This window comes from Lemur catta, chromosome 1, assembly GCF_020740605.2.
Source record: "Lemur catta isolate mLemCat1 chromosome 1, mLemCat1.pri, whole genome shotgun sequence".
NCBI lineage: Eukaryota > Metazoa > Chordata > Mammalia > Primates > Lemuridae > Lemur > Lemur catta.
In genome coordinates this window covers 93,743,776-93,761,765 of record NC_059128.1, presented here as the reverse complement: position 1 = coordinate 93,761,765, position 17,990 = coordinate 93,743,776, and the positions used below count along the sequence as shown (strand labels likewise).

At 38.1% G+C, this 17,990-nt stretch overlaps 1 protein-coding gene across 1 annotated transcript in view; it reads right to left on the bottom strand.

The window, feature by feature from the left end:
- RAB8B (RAB8B, member RAS oncogene family) overlaps window positions 1-17,990 on the bottom strand; it is a 68,159-nt gene that overhangs the window by 16,545 nt on the left and 33,624 nt on the right. The window contains exon 2 of the mRNA XM_045540722.1: window positions 3,042-3,102. Within this exon, the coding sequence (XP_045396678.1) occupies window positions 3,042-3,102 (61 nt within the window). The remainder of the gene's footprint in view (window positions 1-3,041; window positions 3,103-17,990) is intronic.

The following is a 17,990-nucleotide window of genomic DNA, read 5'->3' as shown; positions in this document are numbered from 1 at the left end:
CAGCAACCTCAAACTCTTGGGCTTAAGCAATCCTCCTGCCTCAGCCTCCCGAGTAGCTGGGACTACAGGCATGTGTCACCATGCCTGGCTAATTTTTTCTATATATTTTTAAGTTGTCCGGCTAATTTCTTTCTATTTATTTTTAGTAGAGATGGGGTCTCGCTCTTGCTCAGGCTGGTCTCGAACTCCTGAGGTCAAATGATCCACCCACCTCAGCCTCCCAAGAGTGCTAGGATTACAGGCGTGAGCCACCGTGCTCCGGCCTCTAAGCTTTGTTTACTGCTGTCATCTTTACATATTAGATCAGCAAACATCACCAAAAACCTTCCTCAAGGTTCCAGATCTACATGGCTCCAAGCAAGCCACTGTACTGAAAGAAATTAAGCCACTTCTAGGAGGTTAAAAAAAATCTAAGAAGAACTGCTGAGTTCAAGTCAAAAATATTCAACCTAGCAATTTTGGAAGAACCATATTTATCCATCGTAGTTTAACAAATTCTTTAGGAATTTACCAGACAGAGTTGGGTTATCATAAGATCTTTGCCTTACATATTTCAAAATGAAAGTTGGGAGAGACATGCTACAGACTGACAGTTTGTGTTCCTTCAAAATTCCTATCTTGAAGCCTAATCTTCAATGTGATGGTATTTGGACAAGGAGCTTTTGGGAGCTAATTAGGTCATGAGGGCCCTCATGAATGGGATTAGTGCCTTTATAAAAGACACCAGAGAGGTGATCTGTCTCCGGGTCACATGAGGACACATGTGAGACAGCTGTCTACAAGCCAGGAAGGAAGCCCTCACTAGACATTGGATCTGCTGGCATCTTGATCTTGACTTCCTAGCTTCCAGAACTGTGAGAAACGTTTATTGTTTAAGACACCCAGTCTATGGTATTTTTGTTATAGTTGCTGTGACAGTGTAACATAATAAGAAATATACATTTGGTCTCTGTCTCTAGTTCTTGGCACACAGCTCCTAAAATACTTGGAATGTCCAAAGTGATAAGTTTCTTTTTGTATGCTAACAAGATATCTGGTGCCTGAGGCTCCTGATTAGTATCAGGATGGGACACTGGTTGCCAGGAGAACCAACCAAGTGATTAGAGGGTTGAAACTTCAGTTTGACCACCTAATCTCTGAGTAAGGGAGAGGAGCTGAAGGTTGAGTTGATTACCAATGGCTAATAATATAATCTATCATGCCAACATAATAAAGCCTCTATAAAACCCCCAAAGGGGTTAGATGAAGTGGTTCATGCCTGTAATCCTAGCATGCTGGGAGGCCGAGGCAGGATTGCTTGAGGCCAAAAGTTCCAGACCAGCCTGAGCAAGAGCACAACCCCATCTCACTAAAAATAGAAAAATTAGTAGAAATTAGTGGGGTATGGTGGTGCACGCCTGTAGTCCCAGCTACTCCAGGCTGAGGCAGGAGGATCACTTGAGCTCAGGAGTTTGAGGCTGCAGTGAGCTATGATGACCCCATTGCACTCTAGCCAGGATGACAGAGTAAGACCCTGTCTCGAAAAACCAAAACAAAACAAAGCCCAAAAGGACTAGGCTCAGAAAGCTTCCAGATAGCATGGAGGTGCTTGGAGTGTGGGGCGCCCCTCCCACATGGAAGGTCTGCACCCCTTCCCACATGGCTTGCCCTGTGCATCTCTTCCATCTGACTGTTCATCTGTATCCATTGTAATATCCTTTATAATGAATAAGTAAACATAAGTAAAGTGTTTCCCAGAGTTCTATGAGATGCTCTAACAAATTAATGGAACCCAAGAAAGGGGGTCATGGGAACCCTTATTTATAGCTGGTTGGTCACGTATAGGTTACAACCTACTACAGGTTGAACATCCCCAATCCAAAAATCTGAAGTCCAAAATCTACAACTTTTTGAGTGCCAACGTGACACACAAGTGGAAAATTCCACACCTGACTGTGATGGGTTGCAGTCAGAATTCAGGCATATGACACAGTTTATGAAAAATATTAAAAATATTTTACTAAAACTATTTTATAAAATTACCTTCAGGCTATTTGTATTAGGTGTCTATGAAACATAAATGAATTTCATGTTTAGACCTGGGTTGCATCCCCAAGATATCTCATTGTGTATATGCAAATATTCCAAAATCTGTAAAAATCTAAAACCCCAAACTCTCCTGTTCCCCAGCATTTTGGATAAGGAATACTCATCCTGTACTTGAGATTGGCATCTGAAGTAGAGATAGTTTTGGGGGACCCAGCCCTCAACCTGTGGGATCTGACGCTATCTCCAGGTAGGCAGTGTCAGAATTGAGTTAAACCATAGGACACCCAGTTGGTGTGTGCTGGAGAATTTTTGGTGTGGGTAGTGGGGGGAAGCCCCCACATCTGTCGTCAGAAGTGTTGTGCTGACTATGTAAGAGAAAAATGGTGTTTTTTTTTAATATCTCACAGAGCGGCCCAAATTAAGACATGACTTTTTTCTCCCTTGTTTCCTAGTCCAATAGTTTTCATTTTTCCATTCAACAAGAAATATGCAAATAAACTATAAAATATCAGAGCTGGAGGGAAACTCCAATGTTGTCAACACAACCAATTTACAAATGAGGAAAAGTAGACCCTGAGAAGGGAAGTAACTGGCCCAAAGTCCTCAATTTAGAGGCATCATTGCCAGAACCTACATTTGTACTTCCTGCTCTGGGATCCTACTGCTTGACCACTTTGCCTTACCTCATTTCAAAGCTGAAACAACTGCGATGAAGAAGTAATTTGCACTCTTTAGAATTTAGTTTCCTCTTCCCCAAAATTAGAGTTTTGGAGGAATGAGCTGTCATCTCTCTTCTGGCTCCAAGAGTTAGTACCATCCCTCATCTTCCCAACCTTGGTGGAGATACCTTTGAAGGATGCTCAATACTTACCCATTTCCCCTTGGCTCTGACAAAGAAAAGACGTTTTAGCTATCATAGGATGCCTCTAACTTATCACAATTCACATTTTAATTCCCACTTTCAACTCCCAATTAAAGTAGAAACTCTGTGTGTGTGTTTTTTTTTTACTTACCATATCTGAAGCTTAATTTTCTTTCCATCTAGTTCTATTGTTCTGATTTTAAAATCAATTCCTGCCAGAAAAACAAGAAAGACATGCTAAATTTCTTCAAATGTAATTTATTCAAATATAATCCAAGTCTTATTAGGAAGAGGACAAAGATTTCTATTGAAAAAAAGCTCTCCAACGCACTGGAAAATGTGAACACAGAGAGGGTGTGAATGGTATGTTTCCTCTGAATACAAGCTGAAGAAAGGAATGCTAATTACTCAGCAAAGAATTCCCACACATGTTAAATGCAACGTATTATATGCCTCATTCTTCTGACACAAATGGATCACATCCTGCAAAGTTACATAATTTAGATAGATTGAGAACATGCCATATTTTCTACTTTCTGAAATATTAATACATATAAACAATGCTTCCCACCCCTCACCCCCTCATCCTTCCCTGGGACCTCTTTAAAATATCTTCTTCCATCTCCCTCCACTTGTTTCTTCAGAATTTTCGACTGAGGAAAAAGAAAAAAAGAAAGAAAGAAAAAACCCAACCCCTAAACCCTGCCTATTTGATGGCAGGGGAGGGAAAGCTGGCATATCTGCTTTATATGGTTAGCAAGTGTTTTATATACATTTTAATAAATGTTCCCCACATATAACTGGCTAGACCTGAAATAGCCAGAATGCATTTTAGCCCTGGCTGCACTTAGGAACTACCCAGTACTATGATTTGAATGTCTCTTCCAAAACTCATGTTGAAATTTAATTGCCATTGTGACAGTAATAAGAGGTGGGACCTTTACGAGGTGATTGGGTCCTGAGGGCAGAGCCCCCAAGAATGAATTGTCCTCCTGGCAGGAGTGGGTTAGTTATCCCTCATGCTTTCTCTCTTGCATGTGCTCGCTTGTCCTTAAGCTCTTCCGCCACGGGATAATGCACCTAGAATCACCAGATGCCAGTGCCATGTCCTTGAGTCCGAGGACTTCCCAACCTCCAGAACCATTTGCTAAATAAATTTCTGTTCATTATCAATTACCAGTCTCAGGTATTCAGAAGAAAATGGACTAAGACACCCGGGGAACTTTAAAAAAATACTCATCCCAAAATTCTGAGACTTTGACTTAACTGGTCAAGGGTGGGACCTGGGCACTAGTAATTTTAAAAGTTTCCCAGGTGATTCTAATCTGAAGTGAAGTGAGGAAGCACTTAACAGGGCCTGACTGGTAGCACGTGAAAGTTGTTTAGGGCTCTGGTACTTCACAAGTTCAAGCTCTCCTTTACCTACTATGGTAGCTCAAAACTTATTATTTATCAATTTCAACCACAAAGAACCACAAAGCCCTTGACAAATATCAGTATGCTCTATCACATACCAGGAATAAGCTTTCTGAGGAGACCAGTGAGTGAATACAACTCAAGTGCAATTTGCTAAACTCTCATCATCTGGCTACTCAGTCATTTTATATTTTTCTATTTGTTTGCATGCTGTACAAAAAAAAACCCCTGTAAGTGGTTTCCAAGACACTTCAAGAAAACATGTAAATTATGTATCCTCTAAGTTGACTTAAACATTAATTGCAGTTATTTTGGGGAGAGGGACTTCAACTGCTATGTTACTACAATGTGCTTTCATATAAACATTGAAAGCACCCCAAAATGCTGCTTCACAGCTCCAGCTTTATGTATGCGTAGGCATAACCAATTGGATTTTTCCCTTCTCTATGTGGTACTTTTCCCCCAGGGAGTCTTGTGAATCTTGAAATAGACAACAATCACACCCAAGCTAATCTAGCAGAACAGCTTCTTAATCATTCTTTCCTCTCACCAATAACCATGGATTGTTAACAAATACAATCTGACACCCAATATCCCCAGGTTATCTGACTCTCATTTTCTCCTCTATGGCACCTCCCTCAGCATTGCAGGGTCTGCAATGTTGGAAGCAAAACTTAGCAACACAGCATGATTATTACTGCGTCCCACACAATTTACTGTGGCCATCGCTCATTTAAGACTTAATAGACATTGATTTTTACTGTGATTTATGTTTTTCTAAACACAAAGTAACAAAGACTCTCTAGGAATCTTCCTCTATCCTTTATCTCTTTCTGTCCTGGCAGCAAGAACAATGTCCAACACCTGGTAGGTATTTAGTAAATGTTTCTTGAGATTAACATTTTGAAAAAATTCATGACTTTCCAAATCCATAGAAACAGAAAGTAGTTACCAGGGGCTGGAAAGAGGCGTAAAGGGGAGTTGTTGTTTAATGGGTGAGTTCCAGACTTACAGGATAAAATTGTTCTGGAGATCAGTTGCACAACAATGTGAATATACTTAACAGTACTGAACTGTACTTTAAAATTGGTTAAGATGGAAATTTTACATTATGTATTTTTTACCACAATAAACAAGGGAAAAAAATCATGACTTTCAAAGTGTCTACTGTATATCTGAAGAATCACTTACTCAAAAGGCTAATGTCCAATATTTCATCATTTAATAGTTCATTCACATTTTAAATAAAAGACAATGTATATAAAAATGTCTGTTCAGATTAATACTTTCCTCATTCTGGTTTATTAAGATGGTAACTCCTGTTTTTTCAAGGTCCTTTATCACCTTCATTCAACAAAGCCATTTTGAGGGTCCCTTAATGTCTCACTCTCCATTCAGTTAAAATGCTTTGAAAACTTTCCACTAACCTAGCCTTTTAGGTTTTTTGTATTTGTCAGAAATAATTACCTTTCAGTTATTTTAGGAAGTTCTAAAAGATGGTGTTACTTAACCATCTTTTTTTCAATGTTTTAAGAGTTGTGAACTATGGTATTTAGCTTTTGCTTATGTTGCTGTCAAGGGCCAATGGATAGACAAGTGCTGTGAAGCCCAGTCAAATTAGCACAACACAGAAAAAAAAAAAAAAAGCAAGCAGGGATCTAAAATAGGTAACATTTCTAAAAAGTAAGAATTTTCCTAAAAATGTGAAAAAATCATTAATATTATTATTGAAAAGCACTGAATCATAGGTTAGGTTCTGTCATTAACAACTTTATAGACACGTTGATTAACTGCTCTGAACCTCTATATCCTCATCCATAAAAAAGGCTGAGAGGATCTAATTAGATAAATTATATAATGTGTGTGAGCGCTTTGGGAACTCTGAAATTCCATGTAAACCTAAGAGATTACACACTCAGATTCTATTATCCTACAGCTCTTGTCACTTCATGCATGGATTATTTATAATAGCTTCCCAGGATACTATGCTAACATCTCTCCCTAGTCTAATACCCCTACGTGCCACTTCTAGAATAACTTTCAACAATCCCTGAGGTCATGTCACTGCACTATTTAAGAAGCCATGGATCCAACTTCCTCAACCTGGTGATACAGCCCTTCCCACCGGATGCACTTTTCTCCTGACAGTGCAACCCTCAGAGTTTCTCCAACTTAGGCCTTTTGTTTCTCTCGGTAGGCCCCATACCTCCCCCTCCTTCACTTCTGCATGACCACCTCACTGCAGCCCTCTCTGAGGAGCCCACTCTACCCATGCAGTTCTCTCTCTCCTCAGCTCTCTACTCAGCCAAGTCCATTTATGCCTCAAGGCTTGGCTTTTGCACAGTGATTTAATCCAGTATTATTTGGTTTTATTAACGTATTGCTCTGTAACTGCTCTCAAATCAAGCAAGGACCCCATCCTCTCTTTGCCGGTTAGGTTGTGCACAGGAACATGTATATGGTAGATAGTAAATTAAAGGTTAAATACTCTTACACAATTTAAGTAAAGGTCAAATGCTACTAAGTATGAATATGGCTTAAAAAACCTTGGAAGCTCAGTTTTCTTAATATACTATACTAACAATAGTTAGGATGCTGAGAAATCTTATTCAAGTAAGAAAATGAAGATACATTACAATTAATTTGACAATATATTTGACAAGAAATATATAGTGGATTAACATTCACTTTAAAATTTAAAGTAAAGATAATTTCCTGAGGCTAGTCTGGGGATTAAAAGAATAATTAGCTGTAAAATGATAATATAATTATATCAATTAGGATGCTTTCAGCTGCAAACAACAGAAACCCCAAATCAAACTATTATAGTTGAAGGTAATTTGTTGACTCATACAACAAGCCCAGCGGTGAGCTGGGTTCAGAGATGGCTCAGTCTAGTGTTCTGGCTCCTTTCTCCGCACCTCCCTTGGCTCTACCCTCCTGGGAGTATCAATTTTATCCTCTGACTGATAGCAGTTCCTGACCACAACAGCAATACTGAGAAGGAAAGAGATCATCTTTCTCTGGCTCTCTCTTAAAGTGAGAAAGTGTTTCCCCAAAGCCTCCAATGACTTTTCCTTCACATCTCATTTCTGGACTTGTAACTACGCGATTGTCATGTTCTGGCAGTCTAACGCTGAGTTCCTGCACCAATCACTGCCATGGGGAGCTACCAAGATTGGATTAATCTAAATCTATCCCTAAATTTAGATTAATCAAGGCCCGTCCCTGGAGATGGGTCACTCCTCCAATCCACAGGCCTGCTAAAAATAGTAGAGAGGGTAGAAAGGCTGTTGGGATCATAGTATCCTCTACAATAACACTCAAATCTAATTAATAAAATTTTATATTCACAGCTATATGAAATCAACAAATTATAACAGCTGTCACTACTACGCTGTCATGAATGTTATTACATTTAATGATAAGTTGTAGTACTTTTCTGAAGGTAATTTTGTCTAGTGTTCAGCCAATAACCAGGAAAAAAAAAAGGGCAATAAGCAACCTAAGTAACTACTACACCATCTCTGTGCTAAACTGATTGTAGTTGCCAGGAGAGTCCTGAGCCCACAATTCTAAAGACCCTTTGGCCCCAGATGACTGAAGACTAAAAAGAAGGAGTAGGCTGTCATACTGACAGCGGCAAGAACCACAGCTCATCCTGGCAAAAGGGAGCAACTTTTCTTTCTTTCTTTCTTTCTTTTTTTTTTAATTTAAAGAGACTATACAATCTCAAAAAACACAGCTTCTGAAGGGTATTAGATTTAGGGTCAAAAAGCCTGTCATATTTCAATAGCCTTTTAGAGAGCATCATTTTTTGGCAGCACATAATACAATAATTCATGTTCAAAATGGCAACCCCGAGCCATCCCAACTCATGAGTGATCCATGACCCACCGGGAGGTGTGCGGTCTACCTAGCTGGCCACACAACCCACATCTCAGTTCAGGAGATGAGATTCCATGTTGCTCAAATAGGCCCCAGCATTAATTTTTTGATGGTTTTAAAGTAGTCCCAGTTTCCTCATTAATATTTATCTAGTCAATAAGATAGGAACTCTAAATTGTAAAAAAATTCCCAAGGGACTCAAAGCCATTTTCATTTTGAATTTAAATACACATACTTTCTTTCTCTCTCTAATAGATTTTTTCCAAATTGATTCATATGATAAATGGTTGCTCATAACTGATATATATTATGCACTGTGAGGAGGCAGGGAAATAAGTATGAAAGAGAATCATACAATTATAGACTTGGGAAATACTCTAAAGATCATTGGTCCAATCCTCCCTTTTTGGCTAAGAAAACTGAGGCCCAGAGAGATACAGCAGTTTATCCAGATTCACGAAGACCAATACAAAAAGGGGAATCAAATAAAATTTTGGCATTTAAAGATCAGGCCTTCCTAAAGAGACACATACAAGAATGTCCACATCTCGCTGAGGAAGCCTGCTCCTTAAGGATCATCGTATAAAACAGTGGCAACAACTGAAATGTCTACCAATAGGAGAATGCCCTGGTGTACAAGGGAATGAACACTTTGGGGCAGTGAGCAAGAGCCTCATGTATCAACATGGATGAAGCTAAAAAAACATAATACTAAGGAAAAAGAACAAGTTGCAGAAATATACAAACTATTTCTGAAAAAAATATAAAAAATGCCAAAACAACAGTATTTATCACTTATATGTATATAATTAAAGTATAAAACATACATGGAAATGATTATTAACAAATTAAGGGTAACTGTTACCTCTGGAGAGAAATGGAGGAAGAGAGATTCACAGGGGGCTTCAACTACCGCCCTTGTTCATACAATACAAAGAGGGCCAGTGAGTCTTTCGTGACCCATCCCATACCTGGTCACCAAGGAGGCTCACAGGCCTTCTTTATACTGAACAAGGATGGTAGTGCCTGCTTTTCCCTGAATAAATCTTCTAAGGTATCTTTCATCTCTAAAATTTGGTTTGATTTTTCTGCTACCATTAATGAATGTGCACTTCCACACGTCAGTTTTCCAGATAACTATTAATAATACTGGATCAAGTTCAGATTGGATCAAGCTCAGAAAGTAAGGGACAGAGCAGGGAACTGGGGTGGCAAGGAATGCTGGCTACTCTGATTTCAAGCAGGAGGTTCAGGGACATTTCCTTGCCCCTCCTTGAGGAAAAAAAGCTTTGATTTGGGCCAAGGAAAACTGAAGAATACACATTTGGGTCACTATGTTGGGAGTGGCACTCTGGCAGGAGGAACGAGGAAGTTCCGATTTTCCATCCAATGAGAGAAGAAAGAGGACAGCCACCACCCACCCCTTGGGGTGGGAGGCACAGGAGGGCAGGCTCTGCCCTGCACTTCTGAGAAGGCAAAGTGGTACTTGAGGTCTCTGCATTGTCCAGGGTGACCCAGAGGGCACAAGAGCTGACAGATACCTGGCAGTGAGGCACTAGTGAGGACTCCGGAGTGAGCACTTACCCAGAGTACTGCTATTAGGTATTTCTTAGAAACCAGCGTTATAGTTGGAGGCAGCTGGAGGGAAGGACTTGGCCAGCAGAACAGAGAGAAGGAAACTTTGAACCTGGCTGGAGGCCACAGTTAACAGACTTAACAGGGAAAAGAAGCCTGGAATAAGTAGTATTGGGCTACCTTTCATTTCACAAATGAGACATAATTTAACATTGAGAAGGAACAGATTGACTCCTTTATATTTAAAGTCAAATTAGTCAGTCAACATGAGTTAATAACATAACTTCTTCTGTTTCGAGAAAATAAGGAGTTTGCCAGTGGGTTTGTGAATGGGTGAAAGGATGCCATTGCTGGAGTGTGGGAAAGAGTACTTTTCCTGGCCTTTGGGAATTTCTCTCTAGGGCCAGCGAGTTCCCCTGACCTCCAACGTAAGCTGTGACTTGATGCATTTTGGCCTGTGGGTGCTGTAGCTTAGAATACACATGGCTCTCTCTTCTATCTCGGGTATTCTCTTAGGTCACTTGGGGAAGTCTGCTACCTGGCCCAGTAAAATCACGGTAGAGAAACATCAGGGACCTGCAACGGAGGTTTTCTACACCTGGTTCCCACTAAAGTTCTTTCAAAAGGCCAGTTTGGCTGCAGTCATGAGAACCATTCAGCCTTTCAATGAATGCTAGCAATGCAGGGTTTCAATACTGGGTGTACTCACAACACTGCACATTTTTCTACACGGGTTATCTATCCCCTTTGACCCACTTTAAGAAGCAGAAGTTTAACACTGTGCTTTTACAATTAAAGAGGAAAAAAATTTTGTTTCAAAAGTACATTTGGAAACATCTGTGATCCCAGGCTATCTGAATATGGGTTATGTGGTTTGTCTATTTACATTTCAGAGACCTTCCAGAAATAGAAAAAAAGTTTCCCAAATATTGAAGTCCACTTTAAAGAAATGCTACATTCACTTCCTTACTCAAGATTTTTATTAACAACAATGAAGATACAGTTCTTCATTGGATGGATCTTGCCAGCTTTGAAATTTTCTTTGACAACCACATTTTGCTTATGCTTTTTTTGGTGGACTTTTAAGCATGGAGATTAATGAAATTTTAGAGTAGCTGATTTAGGATAATTAGCTGAAATCTCTAATTAGAAAAATGGATCACTGAAATAGGAAAAAATGAGTCATAAACTGAAGCCTTAAAATATTTTTCAAAAAAAAAAGCTCTTGTATGTGTAAAAGAAATAAAATTAAGAATGTCATTTAGATAAAAAGAGAGGAGTTCAAGGCATTGTTCTTTTATAAGTACAGATTACATGTAGAAAGCTATTTTCACCCAAGTACAAATTTTGCTGGATATATCTAGAACTATTTAACTTTTTGTTTATTTGTATTAAAATTTACAATCTATTTTCTTGTTTGAAAATTAGAAAATCTAAAGTGTAGGAGAAAAAACACATTAAAAGCAAGTTTAGGCTGGGGATGATGGCTCATGCCTATAATTTCAGCACTTTGGGAGGTCAAGGTGGGAGGATTACTTGAGGCCAGGAGTTAGAGACCAGCCTGAGCAACACAGTAAGATCTCATCTCTACAAAAACTAAAAAATTAGCTGGGTGTAGTGACACACGCTTGTAGTCCCAGCTACTCGGGAGGCTGAGGCAGGAGGATCACTTGAGCCCTGGAATTTGAGGTTGCAGTGAGCTGCAATGATGCCACTGCATTCTAGCCTAGGCAATAGAATGAGACCCTGTCTCACACAAAAAAATTTAAGTTTAGAAGACATTTTAACAACAGTGTGAAATGATCACTGGCAGCCAAACACATTTATGTTAGCTTTGTTAAATCCAACAGAGGACTAAGGGGAATCTTTTTTAAAGGGGGACTAATAAATGGTGTTTTTAGGGCAAATATAACTTGCCCTTAAAAAAGACACCTGATATACTAAAAAGACAGACTAGAATTTTCAGATTTCGTTGGTTCTTCTATGAATAGGAAGTGGTAAATAAAATGCCATTTATGTATAAATCAACATTACCACTTCCTGCTGAAAAAGCTGTATGGCTTTACACTGTTTTTCAATGTTCTACTTGTTACTGAATTAAATTCAATTCTTGGCATTTTTCATATGACAGGTGGATCCATAAAATCTAATCATGCCGGCCGGGCGCAGTGGCTCACGCCTGTAATCCTAGCTCTCTGGGAGGCCGAGGTGGGTGGATCGCTCAAGGTCAGGAGTTCGAGACCAGCCTGAGCGAGACCCCGTCTCTACTAAAAATAGAAAGAAATTATCTGGCTAACTAAAAAAAATATATATAGAAAAAAATTAGCCGGGCATGGTGGTGCATGCGTGTAGTCCCAGCTACTTGGGAGGCTGAGGCAGTAGGATCGCTTAAGCCCAGGAGTTTGAGGTTGCTGTGAGCTAGGCTGACGCCATGGCACTCACTCTAGCCCGGGCAACAAAGTGAGACTCTGTCTCAAAAAAAAAAAAAAAAAAAAAATCTAATCATGCCAACAAAAGATAACAAACTCATAAACTAATTCAAGAAATTAGGAAGAACTTATTAATTTTTCTTTAAGCCATAAACATGTATGACAGATAAAAAATAGCACAGTGAAGAATAGTTATACGTAATGTCTATATTTGAGAGTCTCAAAGTGCTTTAATCTATGAGATTAAAATATAATGATCTAATTAATTAACCCTTAAAATATCGTTGGAAATAAAAGGGCAAAATAATTATATATCAAATGATATCTACTAAAATGTAACTATATGTTGAATCACAAGTAAAAGGTTTCTAAGAGCTAGAGCTACCAAAAGTCAAGAAAGACAGAAACAGCAAATAAATTGTAATAACACAGCTAAAACTCAGATCAAGTATGTAGAAACAACTAGGAAACACTGAGAATTTTAAATCTGATTAAGGAGCTAGCAGAGATTACCCAGCATTCAGCTTAACATTTGAGACTGGCCAAATGAATGCATGACAAGTCTCCTTTGCAAATCTTGCACTTTGAAAAGGAAATGTGTTTTAAGTGTTACTCAATCTGGAAGTAGCAATGAGCCTGACGATGTCAAAATGTGGATCTTAGAGATTCTCACTGAACAGATGTTTTACTTTCAACAAAATCTCTTCTCATAAAGGGCCTAATTTGTGAACTAACTTTTTTTAATTTTTTTTAATTCTTGCTTTTTTTTCTTTTTGGAGACATGGTCTCCCTCTGTTGCCTAGGCTGGAGTACACTGTAACATGGCTCACTGTAACACTGAACTCCTGGCTCCAGGGATCCTCCCACCTCACCCTCCGAAGTAGCTGGGGCTACAGGTGTGTGCCACCACGCCCAGCTAACTTTTTTATTTTTTGTAGAAACGGGGGTCTGTTGCCCAGGCTGGTCTCGAACTCCTGGCCTCAAGCAATTCTCCTGCCTTGGCTTCCCAAAGTGATGGGATTATAGGCCCGAGCCTCGGAGCCTGGCCCATGAACTAACATTTCTTGAAGAATAAAAGTTCAGAACACCTTTGAGATTTCCATTTCTTTCCCCATTATTAATTCATGATCATCTCAAGAACCAAACTGTTCCAAAACAAAACCAGTTGCATCTCCTCTGTTCCATGCATTGTGTCCAAGAAAATGTACCCTTGTAGCAGGAAAACCCCTCTAGTATGAATCACTATCACTTTTTAAAACCTAAAATTTCCTTGTTTGAACTTTGACAACTCAGAATCAGGTCTGTTTCATTTAAGAGCGAAGGGAATGCTCTTTAGTCATTCAAAAAAATGAAGATTTTAAAGAAGAAAATCCCTGATTTTAAGCACAATTGCTATGGGAAAAACATAATGCCAAATCATTGGAAGTATCACTGGAAAAAATTACAACTACATTCCAATGATGCTGCACCAAAATGGCAGTGAAACTGATCCTTTGGATCTTCCCAATATTCACCACATATCATATTTTCCACTCATTTAGAAGTACGTGAAAGCTAAAAAGAAAACAAAATTATAAAGTAATAGAACTAAGTAATAACACTACATGGTACAACTAAAAACAATAATATCTTTTTTCTCTTCGAGTTCTTAAAACAGGAAAAATTTTTAAAATTATTATCCATGTAATATATCAGATAACAACTAGGGTTAAAATAAACTTTAGCTACAATTTTATTATATTCCAGGAAAATTCCCAAGTTACTTTGTTTTGAAAGATTTCAGCTTATATTGTTACAAAATGTAAAATTTATTTAATAGTAATTTTCTCCACCCAAGTTAATACAATCAACAATTTTGGGGTGGAGGGGAGATATGTACCAAATCACTGGAGGCAGAAGGGAAGAATCTAAAGTCATATTCTCTCTCCTGAAGGCCCACTTATCCCTCCTCCCATCCTCTTCTCCCACTGCTTTTCTCTAGATAAAAGGAAAGTGATCAGAAATTATAAAATAAACAAACATTACTGCAAACTCCCAGTGCTCTGAATCTAGTTAGCAAGAGCCTTTTCTTGATCAAAACCAACACCAATGCTATGAAAGTATAGTAAAATTAAGCAGCACTTAAAACTCACTGCAGCCAGTCTGATGGACTGATAATTAAAATAAGCTATTTCTAAAGAGTAGGGTTAAAACACATGGAGTATATGCAAGTAAAAGGATGAGACAAAAATCAACAAAAATGGCACAAACAGCATATAATTTTTCCCAATCAAAAATGAAAAACTACCAATGATTACATTCCCTGGATCTGTGAGCACAATCCTGTAGGATACAAAAGTTTAAAGTTGGCAATACTCTATAACCTTCATGCACATAGTACATACTTCCACAAGACAATTATACATATCTATATATGTAGCCATTCACCTTAAACTAATTAAAACATTTTTCTAACTTTAGAGGGTGCTAAAGGATTCTGTCCTCTACAACATCCTTGGCTTGGCTTTTAAAACAGAATACAGTACTACAACTGGATTGGTAAATCCAAGATAATCTCTAACCTACGTTTCAGATTTAAGGACATAGTCTGGACCAATGAAGGAGCTAGAACATGTCATATTTTCTTTTGTCTCCTTGTCCCCAGCTAATTGCCACTTTAAACTTTAAATACACAAAGAATGAGTAATAATTATTTTCAAAGCATAAATAAGTGGATTGTCAAAATACGCTGCAGCAGACTTCACATTCAATCATTATTCTCCTTACTTCCAGATCCCAATGTTTAGGAAAGAGGGGATGGCAGGGAAGAGAAAGAAAAACCTAAAGGACATTCATAATCAACTGTTTTAAAAAAGCCACCCTAATATTTTAATGGTCCAGAGAATCATCCAGTAGTACCGCATATAATTTTCTAAAATTGACTAAAAATTTATTTTAAATTATATTTTATCAAATTTATTTCAAATTATATTTTCTCAGCTTGTTTTTATAAAACCAGATTCAAAGTAGAACATCCCATTGAAGGCCCTCCTCTTCCCTGTTCCCTCCCAATAACTAAGGAAGAGGCTTCAGGCATTAGAGCAAGAAACTGTAGTTTCCACTGACTTGTTCACAATCTTGGATAGGAGAATTATTTTTATGTTTCCCTTTACCCACTTCTTTCAAAATGGACAGTTCTTTTCAAACTCAGGAGAAGTACATTAAGGATCATTGAATGTCTATGAGCACCTGTCTTCCTCAAACAAGTTTTTCAAAGTTACAGAACATGCTTTTTAAACAGGTCAACATCAGGCAGTCGGCCCAACTCACAGGCATGTAAGATACAAAAGACACATTTGGAAGTCTCTAGCCTGACCTCGAGCCTGGAAAGCAATGGCCCTTATTTCCACAACAGAATATCAAGCAGTGAGCAACCAAGAGCTATGTCTTTTCTTAGGCAAGTACAGGCACACTTCCTGGAACACAGCTTCTCCCCCACTCTCCCCAACCCCTTACTCCCCAGTGCTGCAGTAGCCATGGAACACTTTGTGTTTTATTTGCCATGAAGGAATATTTTGAAGCTATTAAAAATGATCCTTGATCACTATCAAGATTATACAGAAACTTGGAAAATATTTATGCTATAATGTTATAAAAGTAGCAAAATATAAAATGTACTATGTCTGCAACTATGTAGCAATATATGTGCATATGGAAAGCAACATGTAAAACTATAAAGTAATTATGTTAGGGTAAGTACGTTAATGGTGAGATGAATTTCAAAATTACATACTAAAATTTTCATTTATTCTTATCTTTGCATTAAGCACTTTTGAAGAAAATATTACACATGCAACAGTGTAAATAGTATTTACTACAAGTCACCTTCAAATTCTGGATTAAGGAAGCCTTTGGGGCCTTCCCTTGTAAAATCTTAACATTGAGTATAATGTTGTTTCTATGAGAAAAAGGCAAAAAACAAAAAAGGCACACCAGAGAACCAATTCACACACTCCATCTGAAAGAGCTGGTGTTAAATGGGGACTGGTACCAAATAGCCCGGAAAAATTTGTTCCTCTTTCCCTAATGCTACAGTTCTAGTTTATCTGCTGTCACCTGCAAAAGGATGTGTGGGAAACAAAGAAAGGAATAGTGAAATGTGAACTTGCTTTCACATGATGCATTTTGTAGCATCTGTAGAAACAAACCCAGTAGGAAAGGCATGATCTGCAGATTTCATTTTTCCATGCTATCTCATCCCTAATTAACGCAGATAATTCTGAGTTTGCCATACAATAATTTATTAACCATATTCAATTAATCTAATCAGCTGTAAAACAGGAGAGGGCAACAGTGCAAGCTTTAATAAAGTGAACTCACTGGATTTTAAAAGCTGCTCAGCTGAAGATCGTGGTGAATTCCCACACAGACAAAGGGCAAAAGTGGCATTGAGGAATAATTTGCTTTGTTACATTTGTAACTTATCTTTCTACTTATAAGGGCTCATATTGCAATGGAGTTAAAAACAAAACAAAATAGGTATACATAGATTATTTTAAAGTAAATTCAGGGGTGCAGAAAATGGAGAATTCTGGGTTCTTGGGTGTGCAGGGCATGGATAGAGCCAGAATGTCTCCCTATATAAACACAGTTGAGAAAAATACAAACTAAACAAAACAAAATTGAACATCAAGTTGAAAAATTTACCTCTGCAATTGAAAAGTTGGTGCTTTACAATGTTAAATTCATTTACCAGTTTTGGACTGATCTAGACGTACTTTTGCAGCACCCTAACTGTAACCCTAAGTTACTAACATCCTTTGAGGTCAGTAGTTGGAGACTAATACGAAGAACAAAAACAGAACTATTCACTCACATGATCACATTACAGACACACCACAATTTCAAGGATGTCCTCAGGCAAGCCTGGGGCAGGATTTCCAAATGTGGTGGTCACAATGTTAGTGCTCTCAGGCCACTCTCATCATCAGGTCAGGAAATGCACACAAATGTGACACAAAGAAGTTAAGAAACATGAAATACAATGACTATGTATTTTTAACCTCAAATGGTCTGACAGCAGAATGAGGAGTGTAAAGGAAAATGTCACTGGGAACAGAAGAGATCATAACCATTGGCCTGTAGCTCTTTGCATGAATTTCTGAGTGAGAGAAGAAAGCAGAAAAAAATGGGCACATTCAGAAAAATGGATATTTAATCTATTTTGGATAGCAATAAATATACTTTTGCAGGCCTCCAAGTTGAAGGCTGAAGTCCATGCTTGGAGATTATGAAACTGAAGTAGAGAAGTGGCAGATTTGGCCCCTTCTCAGACTTTACGACCAGTTCCTCAGCCTGTGTGTGAGTATAATCCATTTCTCAAATTATAGAACAGAAAACTGACTGAGGCTGCCTCATTTTAGCTACATAACAAGTATGGATAGTGTGCCCAACCATATGTGATAGATACAATAAGGTTTAGCTTAGTCAAATGTAAGTCATACTTAATAGAAATTAAATTGACTAATGAAAGAGCAAATTTCAATATTTAGTTTGACAAGGATTAACAAGCACCTCCATGAACCTGACACTATTGTTAGTACTGAGGAGTACAAAGATGAAAAGTTACGGGCCTCAAGGAACTTCTAGGCTAGGAGTCATTAAAACTTTATAATGTGAAAATCCTACTCCATACTTGTGAATTTTGTTAAAGATTATATATGTGTGTGTGTGTATGTATGTATATGTATATATATATACATATATATATATATATATGTATGTATGTATTTTCTTTTTTTTTAAAGAGACAA